This window comes from Heptranchias perlo, unplaced genomic scaffold, assembly GCF_035084215.1.
Source record: "Heptranchias perlo isolate sHepPer1 unplaced genomic scaffold, sHepPer1.hap1 HAP1_SCAFFOLD_1200, whole genome shotgun sequence".
NCBI lineage: Eukaryota > Metazoa > Chordata > Chondrichthyes > Hexanchiformes > Hexanchidae > Heptranchias > Heptranchias perlo.
In genome coordinates, this window is record NW_027138430.1 from 10,137 (window position 1) to 33,437 (window position 23,301).

The 23,301-nt window shown below is 54.7% G+C and overlaps 1 protein-coding gene across 3 annotated transcripts; it reads right to left on the minus strand.

The window, feature by feature from the left end:
* Window positions 1–345: 345 nt before the first annotated feature.
* ttc5 (tetratricopeptide repeat domain 5) lies at window positions 346–22,853 on the minus strand. 3 transcript variants are annotated; one of them, XM_067977016.1, is made up of 10 exons: window positions 22,608–22,853; window positions 19,727–19,859; window positions 19,157–19,368; window positions 16,740–16,887; window positions 15,470–15,561; window positions 15,195–15,251; window positions 14,235–14,381; window positions 11,360–11,574; window positions 6,902–7,046; window positions 346–4,287 (listed from the first exon to the last, which is right to left on the minus strand). In XM_067977016.1, exons 1-10 carry the CDS (start codon window positions 22,647–22,649, stop codon window positions 4,168–4,170), a joined length of 1,311 nt encoding a protein of 436 aa, XP_067833117.1. In that variant the 5' UTR covers window positions 22,650–22,853; the 3' UTR covers window positions 346–4,167. The 3 variants fall into 3 exon arrangements, with proteins under 3 accessions (XP_067833117.1, XP_067833118.1, XP_067833119.1); XM_067977017.1 differs by lacking the exon at window positions 22,608–22,853 and adding an exon at window positions 22,524–22,605; XM_067977018.1 differs by lacking the exon at window positions 14,235–14,381.
* Window positions 22,854–23,301: the final 448 nt, after the last annotated feature.

The following is a 23,301-nucleotide window of genomic DNA, read 5'->3' on the forward strand; positions in this document are numbered from 1 at the left end:
GGAACACCACTTCCCACCTTTTGCCAGTCTGAGTAACGACCTTTAACCCCTACTCTCTGTTTTCTGTTTTGTAGCTAGCTTGCTGTCCAATCCGCTACCTGTCCCCTGACTCCACATGCTCTGACCTTAGTCATGAGTCTGTGCGGTAACTTATCGAAGGCCGTTTGAAAAATCCAAATAAATTACATCTACTACATTACCCTTGTCGACCCTCTCTGTTCCTTTTTCAAAGAATTCAATAAGATTGGTCAAGAGTGAGGATTCCATCTTTCCTCCCGCCGACGTTAAGCTGATTGGCCTGTAGTTCCCTGGACTGGTTCTCTCTCCCTTTTTAAAAGGCAGGAATCACTTTCATCTGCTTTTATTACCGTTCAACATCGTTCTACAAACAATTCATTTTTTAAAAAAATAGCCCAGTTCCAAGGTAACCCAAATAAACTGGCCGGCCAATAAGTTACAAAAAAAAAAATGTACAGTTCTGAAGGTAACCAACAAGAAATATAAAAAGAAATGAAAAATATACACTCTGAACTCCGGGTGATTGTATCGCTAACCGTGCGAACGCTGTCTCAAACAGGTGCAGCAGCAAAACAATGGTACAAAAGGAACCAAAGGGAAACTCTCACTCAATCCCCAGATGGCTTACTGGGCGAAGGCAGTGCCCAGTGCAGTATGAGCAGCTCGGGATTGAATTTAAAAAAAAAAGCAGAACCACAAAAGGTAATAATCTCCGGATTATTACCTGAGCCACGAGCAAATAGGCATAGGGTCAGTAGGATCAGGGAGATGAACGCTTGGCTCAAAGATCGGTGTGGGAGAAGTGGGTTTCGATTCGTGGGGGGGGGGGGGGGGGGCATTGGCGACCAGCGCTGGGGGGGGGGAAAAGAGAGAGCGCTGTTCCGCTGGGACGGACCGCACCCGAACCGTGCTGGGACCACAGAGTTCCAGCGAATCGAATAACTAGGGCGGTAGATAGGGCTTTAAACTAAATAAGGGGTGGGGAGGAGGAGAGAAATCTAGAATGCTAAAGAGAAAAGACAAGGAAGCAGTGCAGGAAAGTGATTGGGGTAAGGATAACCAGATTGTGTCAGGAAGGGTCGAGAGCGCACTAACAAATAGGGTCCAGGTAAGAAAAAAAATGGTAATAAGACAAATAGGGCCATAGTATAAAAAAATGTTAAGATGTCTAAAAATGTTAAAAAGACAAATCTAAAGGCACTGTCTCTGAATGCACGAAGCTTCGTGATAAGGTAGACATATTAACAGCGCAAATAGATGTAAACGGATACGATATAATTGCGATTACAGAGACATGGCTGCAGGGTGACCAAGGCTGGGAGCTGAATATCCAAGGGCATTCGATATTTAGGAAGGACAGGCAAAAAGGAAAAGGAGGTGGGGTGGCGTTGTTAGTAAAGGATGAAATCAGAGCAATAGTGAGAGAGGATGTTGGCTCAGAAAATCAAGATGTAGAATCAGTCTGGGTGGAGTTAAGAAGCACCAAGGGGCAGAAAACACTGGTGGGAGTTGGCTATAGGCCTCCAAACAGTAGTGGTAATGTAGGGGACGGCATCAAACAGGAAATTAGAGATGCATGTAACAAGGGAACTACAGTAATCAGGGGTGACTTTAATCTACATATAGACCGGCCAAACCAAATTAGCAATAATACTGCGGAGGATGAATTCCTGGAGTGTGTACGAGATGGTTTTTTTAGACCAGTTCGTAGAGGAGCCAACTAGGGAACAGGCTATCCTAGATTGGCTACTGTGCAATGAGAAGGGGTTAATTAATAATCTTGTTGTGCGGGGTCCTGGAGTATTGTATGCAGTTTTGGTCTCCTTACCTAAGAAAGGATATACTTGCCATAGAGGGAGTGCAGCGAAGGTTCACCAGACTGATTCCTGGGACGGCAGGACTGTCTTATGAGGAGAGATTGGGTCGACTCGGCCTGTACTCACTAGGGTTTAGAAGAATAAGAGGGGATCTCATTGAAACATATAAAATTCTGACAGGGCTAGACAGACTGGATGCAGGGAGGATGTTTCCCCTGGCTGGGGGTGTCCAGAACGAGGGGGTCACAGTCTCAGGATACGGGGTGGGACATTTAGGACCGAGATGAGGAGAAATTTCTTCACTCAGAGGGTGGTGAACCTGTGGAATTCTCTACCACAGAAGGCTGTGGAGGCCAAGTCACTGAATATATTTAAGAAGGAGCTGGATAGATTTCTAGACACAAAAGGCATCAAGGGGTATGTGGAGAGAGCGGGAATATGGTATTGAGATGGAGGATCAGCCATGATCATATTGAATGGCGGAGCGGGCTCGTAGGGCCGAATGGCCTACTCCTGCTCCTATTTTCGATGCATCTATGTTTCTAAAAGGGTCCTGGATTCAATCCCCAGCCTGCACCGAGCTAGTAATAGAATATAGCACAAACTAATATACGAGGTGAGAGTATGACAGGGAATGGATGGAAGAGCTTTGAGACAGTGAGGGGGGCGCGAGAGGGAGGGGGAGGAGGAGGAGGAGGAGGAGATCAGGGGCACGAGAGAGAGGGGAGGAGGAGGAAGAGGCGACCGGAGGGGATCGGGGGGCGCGAGAGAGAGGAAGAGGAGACCGGAGGGGATCGGGGGCGCGAGAGATGGGAAGAGGAGGCCGGAGGGGATCGGGAGGCGCGAGAGAGAGGAAGAGGAGGCCGGAGGGGATCGGGGGCGCGAGAGATGGGAAGAGGAGGCCGGAGGGGATCGGGGGCGCGAGAGATGGGAAGAGGAGGCCGGAGGGGATCGGGAGGCGCGAGAGAGAGGAAGAGGAGGCCGGAGGGGATCGGGAGGCGCGAGAGAGAGGAAGAGGAGGCCGGAGGGGATCGGGGGCGCGAGAGATGGGAAGAGGAGGCCGGAGGGGATCGGGGGCGCGAGAGAGGGGAAGAGGAGGCCGGAGGGGATCGGGGGCGCGAGAGATGGGAAGAGGAGGCCGGAGGGGATCGGGGGCGCGAGAGAGGGGAAGAGGAGGCCGGAGGGGATCGGGGGCGCGAGAGAGAGGAAGAGGAGGCCGGAGGGGATCGGGGGCGCGAGAGAGGGGAAGAGGAGACCGGAGGGGATCGGGGGCGCGAGAGAGGGGAAGAGGAGGCCGGAGGGGATCGGGGGCGCGAGAGAGAGGAAGAGGAGACCGGAGGGGATCGGTGGGCGCGAGAGAGCGGACGAGGGGATCGGGGGCGCGAGAGTGCGGAGATCGGAGATGCGAAACATCACTGGGGATCTGTCGATATCCGCGGGAGGTTTCCCGGGGATCTGTCGATATCCGCAGGAGGCTCCCGGGGATCTGTCGATATCCGCGGGAGGTTCCCCGGGGATCTGTCGATATCCGCGGGAGGTTCCCGGGGTTCTGTCGATATCCGCGGGAGGTTCCCGGGGATCTGTCGATATCCGCGGGAGGTTCCCGGGGATCTGTCGATATCCGCGGGAGGTTCCCGGGGATCTGTCGATATCCGCGGGAGGTTCCCGGGGATCTGTCGATATCCGCGGGAGGTTCCCCGGGGATCTGTCGATATCCGCGGGAGGTTCCCGGGGATCTGTCGATATCCGCGGGAGGTTCCCCGGGGATCTGTCGATATCCGCGGGAGGTTCCCCGGGGGATCTGTCGATATCCGCGGGAGGTTCCCCGGGGATCTGTCGATATCCGCGGGAGGTTCCCCGGGGATCTATCGATATCCGCGGTAGGTTCCCGGGGATCTGTCGATATCTGCAGGAGGTTTCCCGGGGATCTGTCGATATCCGCGGGAGGCTCCCGGGGATCTGTCGATATCTGCAGGAGGCTCCCCACACATTTAAATTTAAAACCCAATGCTCTGCGCAGTCCTGTGTCACAATGTCTCTGCTGCAGCCCTCGTTTCTCTCACAGGGTCAAACACAGGGGTCCACTGCAGTGGACACGTTTGTCCCACCGATGGATAGATGCCGTTTACTGAGTGCAGCTCATTTCAGTGGTCCAACTGCTGAATACAAGCCCCGAATCGAATACTTTAAATCCACACGTCCCCTCATGACCTGCTCCAGCCACGAACGCCAGCTGACGGCACTCGATGGGACGGACCAGGGTGAGCTCGAGGAGAGGGGGGGAGGGGGGGGGGTCAGTGGGTGTGAGATGTGGCTAGACTGCCGCTGCCCTTCACTCAGTCTGCGGTTTGTAGGCCACAATGGCAGCGGCCTGGCTGTTCACACTCTGCTTCTTCCCATTCACCACCAGGACCAGCGGAGTCTCGACCCGGATACTGCTGAACGAGAAGCTCTGTGGGGAGAATAAAACGGAGCAAGGTTACTCCCAGTAACGGGGGGGGGGGGGGGGGGGGGAAGAAAAGACAGTAAACAGCAGTGTCTCCAGGACTGGATTACTCCCAGTAACAGAGGGGACAGTAAACGGCAGTGTCTCTGGGGCAGGATTACTCCCATTAACAGGGAGGGACAGTAAACGGCAGTGTCTCTGGGGCAGGATTACTCCCAGTAACAGGGAGGGACAGTAAACGGCAGTGTCTCTGGGACAGGATTACTCCCAGTAACAGGGAGGGACAGTAAATGGCAGTGTCTCCGGGACAGGATTACTCCCAGTAACAGGGGGACAGTAAACGGCAGTGTCTCCGGGACAGGGTTACTCCCAGTAATGGGGAGGGACAGTAAACGGCAGTGTCTCTGGGACAGGATTACTCCCAGTAACGGGGGGGGGGGGGAAGACAATAAATGGCAGCGTCTCTGGGACAAGATTACTCCCAGTAACGGGGACAGTAAACGGCAGTGTCTCCGGGACAGGATTACTCCCAGTAATAGGGAGGGACAGTAAACGGCAGTGTCTCCAGGACAGGATTACTCCCAGTAACGGGGGACAGTAAACGGCAGTGTCTCCAGGACAGGATTACTCCCAGTAACAGGGAGGGACAGTAATCGGCAGTGTCTCTGGGACAGGATTACTCCCAGTAACAGGGGGGGGGGGGGGCAGTAAACGGCAGTGTCTCTGGGACAGGGTTACTCCCAGTAACAGGAGGGGTCAGTAAACGGCAGTGTCTCCGGGACAGAATTACTCCCAGTAACAGGGAGGACAGTAAACAGCAGTGTCTCCGGGATAGGGTTACTCCCAGTAACCAGGGGGCAGGGGGGGGGTGGTGGCGGGGTGGGGAGACAGTAAACGGCAGTGTCTCTGGGACAGGGTTACTCCCAGTAACAGGAGGGGTCAGTAAACGGCAGCGTCTCCGGGACAGAATTACTCCCATTAACAGGGTGGGACAGTAAACGGCAGTGTCTCTGGGACAGGATTACTCCCAGTAATAGGGAGGACAGTAAACGGCAGTGTCTCTGGGACAGGATTACTCCCAGTAACAGGGAGGGACAGTAAACGGCAGTGTCTCCGGGACAGGATTACTCCCATTAACAGGGAGGGACAGTAAACGGCAGTGTCTCCGGGACAGGATTACTCCCATTAACAGGGAGGGACAGCAAACGGCAGTGTCTCCGGGACAGGATTACTCCCAGTAACAGGGAGGGACAGTAAACGGCAGTGTCTCTGGGACAGGGTTACTCCCAGTAACAGGAGGGGTCAGTAAACGGCAGTGTCTCTGGGACAGGATTACTCCCAGTAACAGGGAGGGACAGTAAACGGCAGTGTCTCTGGGACAGGATTACTCCCATTAACAGGGAGGGACAGCAAACGGCAGTGTCTCCGGGACAGGATTACTCCCAGTAACAGGGAGGGACAGTAAACGGCAGTGTCTCTGGGACAGGGTTACTCCCAGTAACATGAGGGGTCAGTAAACGGCAGTGTCTCTGGGACAGGATTACTCCCAGTAACAGGGAGGGACAGTAAACGGCAGTGTCTCTGGGACAGGGTTACTCCCAGTAACAGGGAGGGACAGTAAACGGCAGTGTCTCTGGGACAGGGTTACTCCCAGTAACAGGGAGGGACAGTAAACGGCAGTGTCTCTGGGACAGGATTACTCCCAGTAACAGGGAGGGACAGTAAACGGCAGTGTCTCCGGGACAGGATTACTCCCATTAACAGGGAGGGACAGTAAACGGCAGTGTCTCCGGGACAGGATTACTCCCAGTAACAGGGAGGGACAGTAAACGGCAGTGTCTCCGGGACAGGGTTACTCCCAGTAACAGGAGGGGTCAGTAAACGGCAGTGTCTCTGGGACAGGATTACTCCCAGTAACAGGGAGGGACAGTAAACGGCAGTGTCTCCGGGACAGGATTACTCCCAGTAACAGGGAGGGACAGTAAACGGCAGTGTCTCTGGGACAGGGTTACTCCCAGTAACAGGAGGGGTCAGTAAACGGCAGTGTCTCTGGGACAGGATTACTCCCATTAACAGGGAGGGACAGTAAACGGCAGTGTCTCCGGGACAGGATTACTCCCATTAACAGGGAGGGACAGTAAACGGCAGTGTCTCCGGGACAGGATTACTCCCAGTAACAGGGAGGGACAGTAAACGGCAGTGTCTCTGGGACAGGATTACTCCCAGTAACAGGGAGGGACAGTAAACGGCAGTGTCTCCGGGACAGGATTACTCCCAGCAATAGGGAGGACAGTAAACGGCAGTGTCTCTGGGACAGGATTACTCCCAGTAACAGGGAGGGACAGTAAACGGCAGTGTCTCCGGGACAGGATTACTCCCAGTAATAGGGAGGACAGTAAACGGCAGTGTGTCCGGGACAGGGTTACTCCCAGTAACAGGGAGGGACAGTAAACGGCAGTGTCTCCGGGACAGGATTACTCCCAGTAATAGGGAGGACAGTAAACGGCAGTGTCTCTGGGACAGGATTACTCCCAGTAACAGGGAGGGACAGTAAACGGCAGTGTCTCCGGGACAGGGTTACTCCCAGTAACAGCAGTATGATACCCCTGCGACCACTCACCTTGCCTTTCTGCTCGACGCTGTGCTCTTTAAGCAGAGGTTCGGGAATGGCCACCGAGTCTCCAATCAGCATCCCCCAGCTCTCCACGATGTTGTAAACCATCACCGGCAAGCAAGTTCCCTCCGCGTCCACCAGGCCAAAGGTACTGACAGGTAGAAGAGGCATTCGGTCAGCGACAACTCCCCCGGGCACACCGTTACACAGAATGCACAGCACAGAAACAGGCCATTCGGCCCAACAGGTCCGTGCTGGTGTTTATGCTCCACACGAGCCTCCTCCCTCCCTACTTCATCTCACCCGATCAGCATCTCCTTCTATTCCTTTCTTCCTCATGTGTTTATCGAGCTTCCCCTTAAATCCATCCACACTATTCACCTCAACTACTCCTTGTGGGAGCGAGTTCCACATTCTCACCACTCTCTGGGTAAAGAAGTTTCTCCTGAATTCCCAATTTGATTTATTAGTGACTATCTTATATTGATGGCCCCCTGGTTCTGGTCTCCCCCACAAGTGGAAACATCTTCTCCACGTCTACCCTATCAAACCCTTTCATAATTGTAAAGACCTCGATCAGGTCACCCCTCAGCCTTCTCTTTTCTCGAGAAAAAAGAGCCCCAGCCTGTTCGGTCTTTCAAGCGAGGACGAGCCTTCCAACCTACCAATACTTGAAATAAACGAACCTGCATTTATATAGCACCTCTCACGACCTCAGGACATCCCGAAGCGTTTTACAGCCAATGAAGAACTTTTGAAGTGTGGTCACCGACATAATGTAGGGAATCATGGCAACCAATTTGCGCACAGCAAGCTCCCACAAACAGTAATCGACCAGGTAAGCTTTTTTTTTCCAGTGATGTTGGTTGAAGGATTAAATATTGGCCCCAGGACACTGGGGAGAACTCCTCCCTGCTCTTCTTCCAACAGTGGCCGTGGGATCTTTTACATCCACCTGAGAGGGGCAGATGGGGCCTCGGTTTAACGTCACATCCCGAAAGACAGTGCGGCGCTCCCTCAGTACTGACCCTCCGACAGTGCGGCGCTCCCTCAGCACTGACCCTCCGACAGTGCGGCGCTCCCTCAGCACCGACCCTCCGACACTGCGGCGCTCCCTCAGCACCGACCCTCCGACACTCCCTCAGTACCGACTCTCCGACACTGCGGCGCTCCCTCAGCACCGACCCTCCGACACTCCCTCAGTACTGACCCTCCGACAGTGCGGCGCTCCCTCAGTACCGACCCTCCGACAGTGCGGCGCTCCCTCAGTACTGACCCTCCGACAGTGCGGCGCTCCCTCAGCACTGACCCTCCGACAGTGCGGCGCTCCCTCAGCACTGACCCTCCGACAGTGCGGCGCTCCCTCAGCACCGACCCTCCGACACTGCGGCGCTCCCTCAGCACCGACCCTCCGACACTCCCTCAGTACTGACTCTCCGACACTGCGGCGCTCCCTCAGCACCGACCCTCCGACACTCCCTCAGTACCGACCCTCCGACAGTGCGGCGCTCCCTCAGCACTGACCCCTCCGACAGGGCGGCGCTCCCTCAGCACTGACCCCTCCGACAGGGCGGCGCTCCCTCAGCACTGACCCTCCGACAGGGCGGCGCTCCCTCAGCACTGACCCTCCCACAGGGCGGCGCTCCCTCAGCACCGACCCTCCGACAGTGCGGCGCTCCCTCAGCACCGACCCTCCGACAGGGCGGCGCTCCCTCAGCACCGACCCTCCGACAGGGCGGCGCTCCCTCAACACCGACCCTCCGACAGGGCGGCGCTCCCTCAGCACCGACCCTCCGACAGGGCGGCGCTCCCTCAGCACCGACCCTCCGACAGGGCGGCGCTCCCTCAGCACCGACCCTCCGACAGGGCGGCGCTCCCTCAGCACCGACCCTCCGACAGGGCGGCGCTCCCTCAGCACTGACCCTCCGACAGGGCGGTGCTCCCTCAGTTACTGGCTCAGGGGAGTCTCTGGAGTGTGTGTGGGGCTCGAACCCATGACCTTCTGACTCAGAGGCGAGAGTATTACCCAGTGAGCCAAGCTAACCCTGGTCTGAGGTACCGGTTAGCCGTGAGCCATGAGTCAGTGGCCAGTGCTCTCGCCTCCGAGTCAGAAGGCTTGTGGGGTCACGACCCACTCCAGAGACTCGAGCCCCATAATCCAGGGCCGACGCTCCCCCGGTGCAGCTGCACTGCCGGAGGTGCCGTCTTTCGGGATGAGACGTTAAACCCAGGCCTCGTCTGTCCCTCTCGGGTGGAGGTGAAAGCCCCCACAGGCACTATTTAAACAGCGTGCGAGAGCCGGCAGCAGCAGAGCCTGTCGGGAGAACCAGAGCAGCAGGGGGAAAAGCTCAAAGTGAGGTCGTCAGCACAGGATGAGCAGCGACAGAGCCCGAGGAATTAAAGCAAAGTGTTTAATTTATCATTTATCTCAAGGCGGGGGGGGGAGGTGAGAAGATAATTGATAAAATAATCACACTAAGGGAGGATAAGACCCCTGTTCCAGATGGATTACATCCGCGAATATTAAAAGTTAGGGAAGAGATAGCAGAGGCACTATTACATATATATAAAAATTAATTAGAAAAGGGAATAGTGCCAGAGGACTGGCGGACAGCTAATGTTATTGCTATATTTAAAAACGGAGATAGAACCAGTCCAGAGAACTGCATACCAATTAGCTTAAGATCGGTGGTAGGAAAGATAAGGGAATCTTTACTCAAAGATGTAATAGAAAAACATCTAGAAACCGAAAATATAATAAAGAATAGACAGCACGGATTTCAAAAGGGAAGGTCACGATTGGCCAAGCTTATTGAATTCTTTGAAGAGGTAACAGAGAGGGTCGACAAGGGCAATGCAGTAGATGTAATATATTTGGATTTTCAAACGGCCTTCGATAAGGTACCGCACAGACTTATGGCTAAAGTCAGAGCATGTGGAGTCAGGGGACAGGTAGCGGATTGGACAGCAAGCTGGCTACAAAACAGAAAACATAGAGTAGGGGTTAAAGGTAATTACTCAGACTGGCAAAAGACGGGAAGTGGTGTTCCCCAGGGATCGGTGCTGGGACCACTGTTCTTCACCATTTACATAAACAATTTGGACTCGGGAATCAGAAGTACAATTTCAAAGTTTGCGGACGGCACCATATTGGGGGGTGTAGTTAATACCGAGGAGGACTGTGAGAAAATACAAGATTAATAAACTGCAGAATGGGCGTCTAATTGGGAAATGAATTTCAATATCGATCAGTGTGAGGTGGTACATTTTGGTCGGAATAATAAGGGGGCCACATACTGCTTGGATAGTAAGAGTCTAAATGGGGTAGAGGAGCAGAGGGATCTGGGGGTACAGATACACAAATCCTAAAAGTAATGACGCAGGTTAATAAGGTCATAAAAAAGGCAAATCAAGCACTGGGGTTCATTTCTAGAGGGATAGAATTGAAAAGCAGAGAAGTTATGTTAAACTTGTATAGAACCTTGGTTAGACCGCACTTGGAGCACTGTGAACAGTTCTGGTCTCCATATCACACTTGGAGCACTGTGAACAGTTCTGGTCTCCATATTATAAAAAGGATATAGAGGCACTAGTGAGGGTGCAAAAAAGATTCACTCAGATGATACCAGAACTGAGAGGTTCCACCGATCAGGAAAGTCTGAACGGGCTCAGACTCTTTTCTCTAGAAAAGAGAAGACTGAGGGGTGACCTGATCGAGGTCTTTAAGATTATGAAAGGGTTTGATAGGGTAGACGTCGAGAAGATATTTCCACTTGTGGGGGAGACCAGAACCAGGGGCCATAAATATAAGATAGTCACTAATAAATCCAATCGGGAATTCAGGAGAAACTTCTTTACCCAGAGAGTGGTGAGAATGTGGAACTCGCTCCCACAAGGAGTAGTTGAGGCGAATCATGTAGATGGATTTAAGGGGAAGCTCGATAAACACGAGGGAGAAAGGAATAGAAGGAGATGCTGATAGGGTGAGATGAAGTAGGGAGGGAGGAGGCTCGTGTGGAGCATAAACACCGGCATGGACCTGATGGGCCAAATGGCCTATTTCTGTGCTGTAAATTCGATGTAACTCTATGTAACTATTGGAAGAAGAGCTGGGGAGTTCTCACCGGTGTCCCGAGGCCAACATTTATCCCTCAACCAACATCACTAAAAACAGATTAACTTGTCGTTTATCTCACTGCTTTGTGGGATCTTGCTGTGCGCAAATTGGTTGCCGCGTTTCCTACATTACAACAGTGACTACACTTCAAAAAGTACTTCATTTGGCTGTAAATCGCTTGGGGACGTCCTGAGGTCGTCAAAGACGCTGTCGAAATGCAAGTTCTTTTCATCAAACAGAGATACAGATGCAATACTGACGGTATTAGACGACACTCGTGGGGTGCATAAGGCCCGCTAACCGGGGGTCCCAATAACACCAACTCCCTTTCAGTCTCGGTTACTTACAACGGGACTTTCTCCTCATCGGTCAGGCTAAACACCACCTTCCCGAGCACTACAGTCCCCGTGTTTGCTCCCGGGAGTAAGGTGCTCAGTGGCTTGAGGTCCAAGGAGATGTTCTGTCCACTGGCGGTGGTGTACGTCCGGCCCTTGTACATGCTCAGGTCTTTGTTCTGGAGACTTGCCATCAGATTGTGGAGTTTCTTTGCCTTTAGCTTACCCTGCAGATAGAACCAGTAAAATATCAGAACTGACCAATACCTGTCCTGGACACATGGGGTCAGCAGGGAACTTACCAATACCTGCCCTGGACACAGGGAGTCAGCAGGGAACTGACCAATACCAGCCCTGGACACACGGGGTCAGCAGGGAACTGACCAATTCCAGCCCTGGACACACGGGGTCAGCAGGGAACTGACCAATACCAGCCCTGGACACACGGGGTCAGCAGGGAACTGACCAATACCTGCCCTGGACACACGGGGTCAGCAGGGAACTGACCAATACCAGCCCTGGACACACGGGGTCAGCAGGGAACTGACCAATACCAGCCCTGGACATACAGGGTCAGCAGGGAACTGACCAATACCAGTCCTGGACACACGGGGTCAGCAGGGAACTGACCAATACCAGCCCTGGACACACGGGGTCAGCAGGGAACTGACCAATACCAGCCCTGGACACACGGGGTCAGCAGGGAACTGACCAATACCAGCCCTGGACACACGGGGTCAGCAGGGAACTGACCAATACCAGCCCTGGACACACGGGGTCAGCAGGGAACTGACCAATACCAGCCCTGGACACACGGGGTCAGCAGGGAACTGACCAATACCAGTCCTGGACACACGGGGTCAGCAGGGAACTGACCAATACCAGCCCTGGACACACGGGGTCAGCAGGGAACTGACCAATACCTGCCCTGGACACACGGGGTCAGCAGGAAACTGACCAATACCAGCCCTGGACACACGGGGTCAGCAGGGAACTGACCAATACCTGCCCTGGACACAGGGAGTCAGCAGGGAACTGACCAATACCTGCCCTGGACACAAGGGGGCAGCAGGAAACTGACCAATACCTGCCCTGGACACACGGGGTCAGCAGGGAACTGACCAATACCTGCCCTGGACACACGGGGTCAGCAGGGAACTGACCAATACCTTCCCTGGACACAGGGGGTCAGCAGGGAACTGACCAATACCTGCCCTGGACACAAGGGGGCAGCAGGAAACTGACCAATACCTGCCCTGGACACACGGGGTCAGCAGGGAACTGACCAATACCAGCCCTGGACATACAGGGTCAGCAGGGAACTGACCAATACCAGCCCTGGACACACGGGGTCAGCAGGGAACTGACCAATACCAGCCCTGGACACACGGGGTCAGCAGGGAATTGACCAATACCTGCCCTGGACACACGGGGTCAGCAGGGAACTGACCAATACCAGCCCTGGACACACGGGGTCAGCAGGGAACTGACCAATACCAGCCCTGGACACACGGGGTCAGCAGGGAACTGACCAATACCAGCCCTGGACACACGGGGTCAGCAGGGAACTGACCAATACCAGCCCTGGACACACGGGGTCAGCAGGGAACTGACCAATACCTGCCCTGGACACACGGGGTCAGCAGGGAACTGACCAATACCTGCCCTGGACACACGGGGTCAGCAGGAAACTGACCAATACCAGCCCTGGACACACGGGGTCAGCAGGGAACTGACCAACACCTGCCCTGGACGCACGGGGTCAGCAGGGAACTGACCAATACCAGCCCTGGACACACGGGGTCAGCAGGGAACTGACCAATACCTGCCCTGGACACACGGGGTCAGCAGGGAACTGACCAATACCTGCCCTGGACACACGGGGTCAGCAGGGAACTGACCAATACCTGCCCTGGACACACGGGGTCAGCAGGAAACTGACCAATACCAGCCCTGGACACACGGGGTCAGCAGGGAACTGACCAATACCTGCCCTGGACATACGGGGTCAGCAGGGAACTGACCAATACCAGCCCTGGACACACGGGGTCAGCAGGGAACTGACCAATACCAGCCCTGGACACACGGGGTCAGCAGGGAACTGACCAATACCAGCCCTGGACACACGGGGTCAGCAGGGAACTGACCAATACCAGCCCTGGACACACGGGGTCAGCAGGGAACTGACCAATACCAGCCCTGGACACACGGGGTCAGCAGGGAACTGACCAATACCAGCCCTGGACACACGGGGTCAGCAGGGAACTGACCAATACCAGCCCTGGACGCACGGGGTCAGCAGGGAACTGACCAATACCAGCCCTGGACACACGGGGTCAGCAGGGAACTGACCAATACCAGCCCTGGACGCACGGGGTCAGCAGGGAACTGACCAATACCAGCCCTGGACGCACGGGGTCAGCAGGGAACTGACCAATACCAGCCCTGGACACACGGGGTCAGCAGGAAACTGACCAATACCAGCCCTGGACACACGGGGTCAGCAGGGAACTGACCAATACCAGCCCTGGACACATGGGGTCAGCGGGGAACTGACCATTTGAAGATTGTGGGCACCCCCCCCACCCCCCGCCCCCACTCAATCTTCCAGACTCGAGGGAACACGAGCCCGGTCTACGCAACCTGGCCCTCGTAAATTAACCCTTTAAGCCCCGGGCTGGTCCTGGTGAATCCGTGCCGCTGCAAAGGGCAATTAAAGTCTTCTCGAACGAGTATCTGGGAGGACATCCTTCAGCAGAGTCGGATAGACCCTACCCCTCACCCACCCCCCTGTGTTACGGTTGGAACCCCCAGCGGCCGATGTTACGCACTCTGGTCGAAGGGGGGGGGTCCCACTCCCCCCCCCTCACCCCGCCGCGGATCTCACCTTCTGCTGGACCAGGGCGGTGAGTCGGCTGAGATAGCTCAGCAGCTGCTGCTCGCGGAGGGGCGGCTCGGGCAGGGCCGGGTCCAGGGCCGCGGCCTGGGCGAATCCTAGCAGGGCCTCCCTGTAGTTCTCTTCGTACTTGTAGAGCTTCGGGGAAAAAAGACGCAAGTTTCACCGGGAATCCCGCTCGACGTGGAAAGGGAAACAAACAAAAAAAAACACTAACTCGCGTTTCTCCGGCGACTTCCACCCCGAGGCGCGTCGCAGCCGGTGAAGTGTGGTCGCTGTCTTAACGCGGGGTAACACGGCGGCCAATTTGCGCACAGCAAGATCCCACAAACGGCGACGCGATAGATGACCGGATCATCTGTTTTTTTTTTAAAGTGACGTTGTTCGAGGGATACACCGGGGAGAACTTCCCCCTTCTCTTCGTCCAGTAGTGGCCGTGGGATCTCTCACGTCCCACCCGAGAGGGGCAGACGCGCTGCAACGGCGGAGGGTGCCGTCTTTCGAATAAGACGTTAAACCGAGGGGCCCCCGTCTGCCCCTCTCGGGTGGGGGGGGGGGGGGGGGAGGGGGTAAAAGATCCCACGGGTACTATTAGTAGAGCAGGGAGGGGGAGTTCTCCCCGGTGTCCTGGGCCAATATTTATCCCTCAAAACAACATCGCTAAAAAAAACATTACCTGGGCGTACAATGGCGGGCGTACAATGGCGGGCGTACAATGGCGGGCGTACAATGGCGGGCGTACAATGGCACTCCACTTTCAAGCAACACACACTGTACCATGAATCTCCACAACACACACTGTACCATGAATCTCCACCTCCGACTGTCTTCTGCTTCTTCCCCCCCCCCTCTCAAAAAAAAATCAATCCTTAACCCATATCGAAAGGCAGCGTCCAACTCCAGGACCGGTCTGAGAGTAGCTGCTCTCAGACAGGAGTGCAGAAGACTCACCGTAGATCTATTAAGGTGCAGGTCTGGGTTGCTTCGGGCTGCTAAATCCACCTTCTCCTAAAAGAGAGAGAGAGAGAGAGAGAGCATGGAATCAGAAAAGATCACAAACACCGTAATCCAATCCCAGTCGGGCGCCGGTCTAACCAATCCCAGTCAGATATCGATTCCTGCCCCCCCCCCTCCCTCCCCAGGCAGCGACTGCCCTTTACCTCAGGGTGCGTGGTGCCCTGTACAATGTAGCCCGTTTCCCCCCCCCCACTCACACTGACACTTACTGCCTGTGCGTACGCGCTCAGTGCCTGCTGGCAGATGCGAGGACTCTGCCCCGTAACGAAGAAGAGCGACAGGTAAGCGTTGCCGAGGATATCTGTGAGCGAGAGAGAGGGAGGATGGGGGGAGAGAGGGTGTGGGGAAGAGAGAGAGAGAGAGAGAGACACACACACTGCGTTACTCCAGCACTGCCACAGGAGGCTGTGCCTCCAAATCAAAATTCTCATCCTCATGTTCAAATCCCTCCATGGCCCTCGCCGCCCTCCTCCCTATCTCTGTAACCTCCTCCGGCCCCTACGACCCTCCGCGATCTCTGCGCTCCTCCAATTCTTGCCTCTCGCCCATACCCCCTGATTTCCATCGCTCCACCATCGGCGGCCGTGCCTTCAGCTGCCCGGGGCCCTGAGCTCTGGAATTCCCTCCCTAAACCTCTCCGCCTCTCTCTCCTCCTTTAAGACGCTGCTTAAAACCGACCTCTTGGACCGAACTTTTGGTCCTAATATCTCCTTATGTGGTTCGGTGTCAAATATCGTCTGATTTACGCTCCTGGGAAGGGCCTTGGGGGGGGAGGTTTTACTACGTTAAAGGCCGCTGTAGAAATGGGAGTTGGTGTTGTACAAGCAGCGATGTGTAGAAGTGAAACATTTGATGTTTGGATTTAGCATTCCCCTTCGGTCCGGTTACAACACGAGTTTAAGACCGGGCTGCATCACCTCCTGGCTCAGTACAGTTACCACAAAGACCACTGCTCGATTTAGCCTCCAAGCAGACGCCTTGTAAGAGATAAATCCCATTTTACACACAGCGCCTTTCACAACCTCAGGTCATCCTGAAGCCCTTCACAGCCAATAAAGTACCTTTTTTTAAAGTGTAGTCGCTGTTGTAATGTAGGAAACGCGGCAGCCATTTTGCGCACAGCAAGATCTCACAAACAGCAATGTGATAAAACGACCAGTTCGTCTGATTGAGGGATAAATATTGGCCCCAGGGAGAACTCCCCCCCCACCGCTCTTCTTCCAGTTGCGACCGCAGGGATTTTACGACCCACCTGAGAGGGGCAGACGGGGCTCTCAGTTTAACGTCTCATCCCGAAAGACCGCACCTCCAATAGCGCAGGCATCCGGGGAGCACCGTCCCTGGATTATGGGGCTCGAGGCTCTGGGGTGGTGTGTGTGTGCTCGAAACCACGACCCACCTCACTCACGCCGCTCCCTCTCCCAAGCGTTCCCGACTCCGCACTCCTCCACCCCCCCCGCCCCCTCGGGCCAAACTTACACCACGAGGTGCCATCCTTGACGTCCATCTGCACCGCGAGCTTGGCCTGCTCCACGCTCGCAAAAACGTTCTTGGAGTGATCGTCGCCCTGCGCACGGACCTGTCGCAGCACCATGGAGAGGTTCCGCAGAGACACCTTGTTCTTACACTGTCGACAGACACGGTGGGGGGGGAAGAAAGGGCATGAGTGAGAGACGGACGGAGGGAGGGAGGAAGAGCAGTCCTGGACCCCACTAACTGGGGGCTGGCGACAATATCCAATACCCATCACATGGGGACAGAGGAGGCTGGGTTCAGTTCTACACTCACTGGTTCCCCTCTCTCTCTCCTCCCCCTGAAGGTGCTGACTCTGACTGGGTTCAGTTCTACACTCACTGGTTCCCCTCTCTCTCTCCTCCCCCTGAAGGTGCTGACTCTGACTGGGTTCAGTTCTACACTCACTGGTTCCCCTCTCTCTCTCCTCCCCCTGAAGGTGCTGACTCTGACTGGGTTCAGTTCTACACTCACTGGTTCCCCTCTCTCTCCTCCCCCTGAAGGTGCTGACTCTGACTGGGTTCAGTTCTACACTCACTGGTTCCCCTCTCTCTCTCCTCCCCCTGAAGGTGCTGACTCTGACTGGGTTCAGTTCTACACTCACTGGTTCCCCTCTCTCTCCTCCCCCTGAAGGTGCTGACTCTGACTGGGTTCAGTTCTACACTCTCTGGTTCCCCTCTCTCTCCTCCCCCTGAAGGTGCTGACTCTGACTGGGTTCAGTTCTACACTCACTGGTTCCCCTCTCTCTCCTCCCCCTGAAGGTGCTGACTCTGACTGGGTTCAGTTCTACACTCACTGGCTCCCCTCTCTCTCTCTCCTCCCCCTGAAGGTGCTGACTCTGACTGGGTTCAGTTCTACACTCACTGGTTCCCCTCTCTCTCCTCCCCTGAAGGTACTGACTCTGACTGGGTTCAGTTCTACACTCACTGGTTCCCCTCTCTCTCTCTCCTCCCCTGAAGGTGCTGACTCTGACTGGGTTCAGTTCTACACTCACTGGCTCCCCTCTCTCTCTCTCCTCCCCTGAAGGTGCTGACTCTGACTGGGTTCAGTTCTACACTCACTGGTTCCCCTCTCTCTCCTCCCCTGAAGGTGCTGACTCTGACTGGGTTCAGTTCTACACTCACTGGCTCCCCTCTCTCTCTCTCCTCCCCTGAAGGTGCTGACTCTGACTGGGTTCAGTTCTACACTCACTGGTTCCCCTCTCTCTCCTCCCCTGAAGGTGCTGACTCTGACTGGGTTCAGTTCGACACTCACTGGTTCCCCTCTCTCTCCTCCCCTGAAGGTGCTGACTCTGACTGGGTTCAGTTCTACACTCACTGGTTCCCCTCTCTCTCCTCCCCTGAAGGTGCTGACTCTGACTGGGTTCAGTTCTACACTCACTGGTTCCCCTCTCTCTCCTCCCCTGAAGGTGCTGACTCTGACTGGGTTCAGTTCTACACTCACTGGTTCCCCTCTCCTGAAGGTGCTGACTCTGACTGGGTTCAGTTCTACACTCACTGGTTCCCTTCCCTCCCTCCATCTCCTCTCCTGACTGGGGCAGGGGGTTATGATCAGGGTCGAGGGAACTCACCTCAAATGGCCTCAGCATTGAGGGGGGCAAACCTCTGTTCTGATCTGTCGCCATGGGAACAGGAAGAGGCCATTCAGCCCCTCGAGCCTGTTCCGCCATGCAATCAGACCATGTTAGATCTGTAACCTCAACTCCATTTACCCTCCTTTGCTCCACATCCCTTGATACCCCCTCACCCGACAAAAATCTCGGCCTTGAAAGCTCCAGTTGTTCCCCAGCTCTTTTGGGGGAGAGAGTTCCAGATTCCCACTCCCCTTTGTGTGAAGAAGTGTTTCCTGACATCACCCCTGAACGGCCCTGGCTCTAATTTTAAGGTTCTGCCCCCTTGTTCTGGACTCCCCCCACCAGAGTTTCTCTCTATCGACCCTATCAAATCCTTTAGCCATCTTAAACCCCTCGATTAGATCACCCCTTAATCTTCTATACTCGAGGGAATACAAGCCTAGTCTATGCGACCTGTCCCTCGTAACTTAACCCCTTTATACCCGGTATTATTCTGGTGAATCCACACTGCACCCCCTCCAAGGCCAATATATCCTTCCAGAGGTGCGGTGCCCAGGACTGGACGCAGTCTCTCCACATGGGGTCAAACCAGAGCTCTGTACAACTGAAGCAAATCTTCCACCCACTTTGTCACGAGGGTCATTACAAGAAGAGGGTAGAGGGGCCATAAATTCAAGTTTTGTAATCTAGTGAGATCTGCTGTGCTTGTTCACACTCAGTACCCCTCCCGGTGGGTAACCCACGCACCCCGCCCCCGCCCCGGGCGAGACAGCAACCCCGGCCACACGCTCAGCAGTCCCTGGTCCCTTACGTGATTGAGCGCTCCGGAGAAGCAGGTTTTGGCCGCGGCGATGTCACCTTTCTTCCAGTACACCTCCCCCAGCTGGTTCCAGGCCTCCACCAGGCCCGGGTCCAGCTTGACAGCCTTGGACAGCGCCTCCTCCGCCTTTGGGCTGTAGTCTGCCACCACATTCAGGGCCTTGCCCTCCAACATCAGGAGCTGTGCCTTGTTGCGGGAAGAGCCTGTGGGGTCGGAGAGAGAGAGCGTGGTTAATGTCCGAGCGAGAGAGAGGCAGGGAGAAGGGGGCAGCGAGAGTCTGTTTACCGCAGGAAACGTGAAATCAATCCCCAGTTACTTACTCCGGGCGTGACCGACGGGGAGCATTTACCCAATCATCTGCACTCTGGCCCGGACAGGATGCATCGCCGCCCAGTTATTATCAGACGTTTAACAAATCTGCCAATATCGAATTGTAATGCTAACCATTTTGAGGGACGACTTATCAGCAAGAGCACCCATCCTCCAACACGGGCAGCCGCTGGAGCCCCCAAGCCCCCACCACCGAGAAGTCGAAGGGGGGGGGGGGGGGGGGGGGCTTACCTTCCAGCGCCGCGATCTCGCTCAGCGTCCTGGTCATCCGCTCCGTCAGGTCCCGCTGCTTCCGGCCGGCCTCCTCCACGCCGTGGCACTCGAAGTAGTGATCGCGGAACACGTACAACTCGTCCACCAGCTCCTGGGGGGAAAAGACGAGGGCTGTGGGTATTTTGACAGGGCGGGGGGGCGAGAGAGAGAGAGAACACCCACCGCGCCACGGGGGTCACGGACGCAGGAATTCAAACCCCGCGTGACCGGCGACGGGCCGATGACGGCGTGCGTTTATATCGCGCCTTCAACGTGGGAAAAACTCGACCCCGAGGCGCTTCGCGGGAGGGTGAGTCAGACAAAATTCGACACCGAGCCACGTCTCAGGACAGGTGGCCAAAAGCTCAGTAAAAGAGGAAGGTTTTAAGGAGAGTCTTAAAAGGGGGGGGGGGGGAGAAGAGAGAGGCGGAGAGGGTTAAGGGAGGGAATTCCAGACTACGGGAACATTGGACACACAAAAACCCCCAACATGCAAACAGCGGGAACACAGTTCTGGTCTCCATATCACACTTGGAGCACTGTGTACAGTTCTGGTCTCCATATCACACTTGGAGCACTGTGCACAGTTCTGGTCTCCATATCACACTTGGAGCACTGTGCACAGTTCTGGTCTCCATATCACACTTGGAGCACTGTGTACAGTTCCGGTCTCCATATCACACTTGGAGCACTGTGTACAGTTCCGGTCTCCATATCACACTTGGAGCACTGTGTACAGTTCTGGTCTCCATATCACACTAGGAGCACTGTGTACAGTTCTGGTCTCCATATCACACTTGGAGCACTGTGTACAGTTCTGGTCTCCATATCACACTTGGAGCACTGTGTACAGTTCTGGTCTCCATATCACACTTGGAGCACTGTGTACAGTTCTGGTCTCCATATCACACTTGGAGCACTGTGTACAGTTCTGGTCTCCATATCACACTTGGAGCACTGTGTACAGTTCTGTATATCACACTTGGAGCACTGTGTACAGTTCTGGTCTCCATATCACACTTGGAGCACTGTGTACAGTTCTGGTCTCCATATCACACTTGGGAGCACTGTGTACAGTTCTGGTCTCCATATCACACTTGGAGCACTGTGCACAGTTCTGGTCTCCATATCACACTTGGAGCACTGTGCACAGTTCTGGTCTCCATATCACACTTGGAGCACTGTGAACAGTTCTGGTCTCCATATCACACTTGGGAGCACTGTGTACAGTTCTGGTCTCCATATCACACTTGGAGCACTGTGTACAGTTCTGGTCTCCATATCATACTTGGAGCACTGTGTACAGTTCTGGTCTCCATATCACACTTGGAGCACTGTGTACAGTTCTGGTCTCCATATCACACTTGGAGCACTGTGTACAGTTCTGGTCTCTGTATCACACTTGGAGCACTGTGTACAGTTCTGGTCTCCATATCACACTTGGAGTACTGTGTACAGTTCTGGTCTCCATATCACACTTGGAGCACTGTGCACAGTTCTGGTCTCCATATCACACTTGGAGCACTGTGCACAGTTCTGGTCTCCATATCACACTTGGAGCACTGTGAACAGTTCTGGTCTCCATATCACACTTGGAGCACTGTGTACAGTTCTGGTCTCCATATCACACTTGGAGCACTGTGTACAGTTCTGGTCTCCATATCACACTTGGAGCACTGTGTACAGTTCTGTATATCACACTTGGAGCACTGTGTACAGTTCTGGTCTCCATATCACACTTGGAGCACTGTGTACAGTTCTGGTCTCCATATCACACTTGGGAGCACTGTGTACAGTTCTGGTCTCCATATCACACTTGGAGCACTGTGCACAGTTCTGGTCTCCATATCACACTTGGAGCACTGTGCACAGTTCTGGTCTCCATATCACACTTGGAGCACTGTGCACAGTTCTGGTCTCCATATCACACTTGGAGCACTGTGTACAGTTCTGGTCTCCATATCACACTTGGAGCACTGTGAACAGTTCTGGTCTCCATATCACACTTGGGAGCACTGTGTACAGTTCTGGTCTCCATATCACACTTGGAGCACTGTGTACAGTTCTGGTCTCCATATCACACTTGGGAGCACTGTGTACAGTTCTGGTCTCCATATCACACTTGGGAGCACTGTGTACAGTTCTGGTCTCCATATCACACTTGGAGCACTGTGTACAGTTCTGGTCTCCATATCACACTTGGGAGCACTGTGTACAGTTCTGGTCTCCATATCACACTTGGAGCACTGTGCACAGTTCTGGTCTCCATATCACACTTGGGAGCACTGTGTACAGTTCTGGTCTCCATATTATAAACAGGATATAGAGACACTGGAGAAGGTGCAAAAAAGATTTTCTAGGATGATACCAGAACTGAGAGGTTCCACCGATCAGGAAAGATTGAACAGACTGGGGCTCTTTTCAACAGAAAAGAGAAGACTGAGGGGTGACCTGATCGAGGTCTTTAAGATTATGAAAGGGTTCGATAGGGTAGACGTAGAGAAGATGTTTCCACTTGTGGGGGAGACCAGAACCAGGGGGGGCCATAAATATAAGATAGTCACTAATAAATCCAATCGGGAATTCAGGAGAAATTTCTTTACCCAGAGAGTGGTGAGAATGTGGAACTCGCTCCCACAAGGAGTAGTTGAGGTGAATAGTGGGGATGGATTTAAGGGGAAGCTCGATAAACACATGAGGGAGAGAGGAATAGAAGGAGATGGTGATAGGGTGAGATGGAGGAGGAGGGAGGAGGCTCGTGTGGACCAGCACGGACCTGATGGGCCGAACGGCCTGTTTCCGTGCTTTTTTGTGTTTGTGATTCTCAGGCCCGGATCCCCGGTCTCTCCCGGTGTTTTACCCGCACTCTCCGGTCCCCGTCTCTCTCCTCCTCCGCCGCCATCGTCGTCTCCACCGGTCCAGAGCGGCGGTCGGTCCTCCCAGTCAAAGCGACGGTCCTCCAACGACAAGGACGGCCGGTCCTCCAATGGGCAAGAGCGGCGGTCGGTCCTCCCAGTCAAAGAGCCGGTCCTCCAAGGACAACAGCGGCAATGGAGCGCCGGCTGCGGTCCGCGACCACCGACTGACAGGAAACCTGTTTAGAGGGGGGAGGGGGGGGGAACCAAGGGGAATTGTCGCCGGACGCCTCGCCCCCCTGCCCCGCACTCTGTTCTTTGCTCCAGATCCAGGCCTCGCCTTTTGCCCCTCACAAAGATGGCGCCGCCCGGTGCCCCCCCCACACACACACACACGTGACCCGCGGAGGCTCCGCGGAGCGCCGAGAAACGGAGGCGTCTGAGCATGCGCGGATCAACGGCCGGCGATGAAGGTTCTGATCGTTGAGCGGAGCGAGACCGATATCACCCCCTGAATGATCGATATCACCCCCTGAATGATCGATATCACCCCCTGAATGATCGATATCACCCCCCGAATGATCGATATCACCCCCTGAATGATCGATATCACCCCCTGAATGATCGATATCACTCCCTGAATGATCGATATCACCCCCTGAATGATCGATATCACCCCCCGGAATGATCGATATCACC

Bases quoted from the DNA above. Each gene is read 5' to 3' on its own strand.
- ttc5 (XM_067977016.1), bottom strand. From the start codon at position 22,649: ATGGCGGCGGAGGAGGAGAGAGACGGGGACCGGAGAGTGCGG. The intron at 19,860-22,607 runs GTAAAACACCGG...TTTTCCCCCCAG, and splicing joins ACGGGGACCGGAGAGTGCGG to GAGCTGGTGGACGAGTTGTA. The intron at 14,382-15,194 runs GTGAGTCTTCTG...TTTTCCCCGAAG, and splicing joins TGCACCTTAATAGATCTACG to CTCTACAAGTACGAAGAGAA.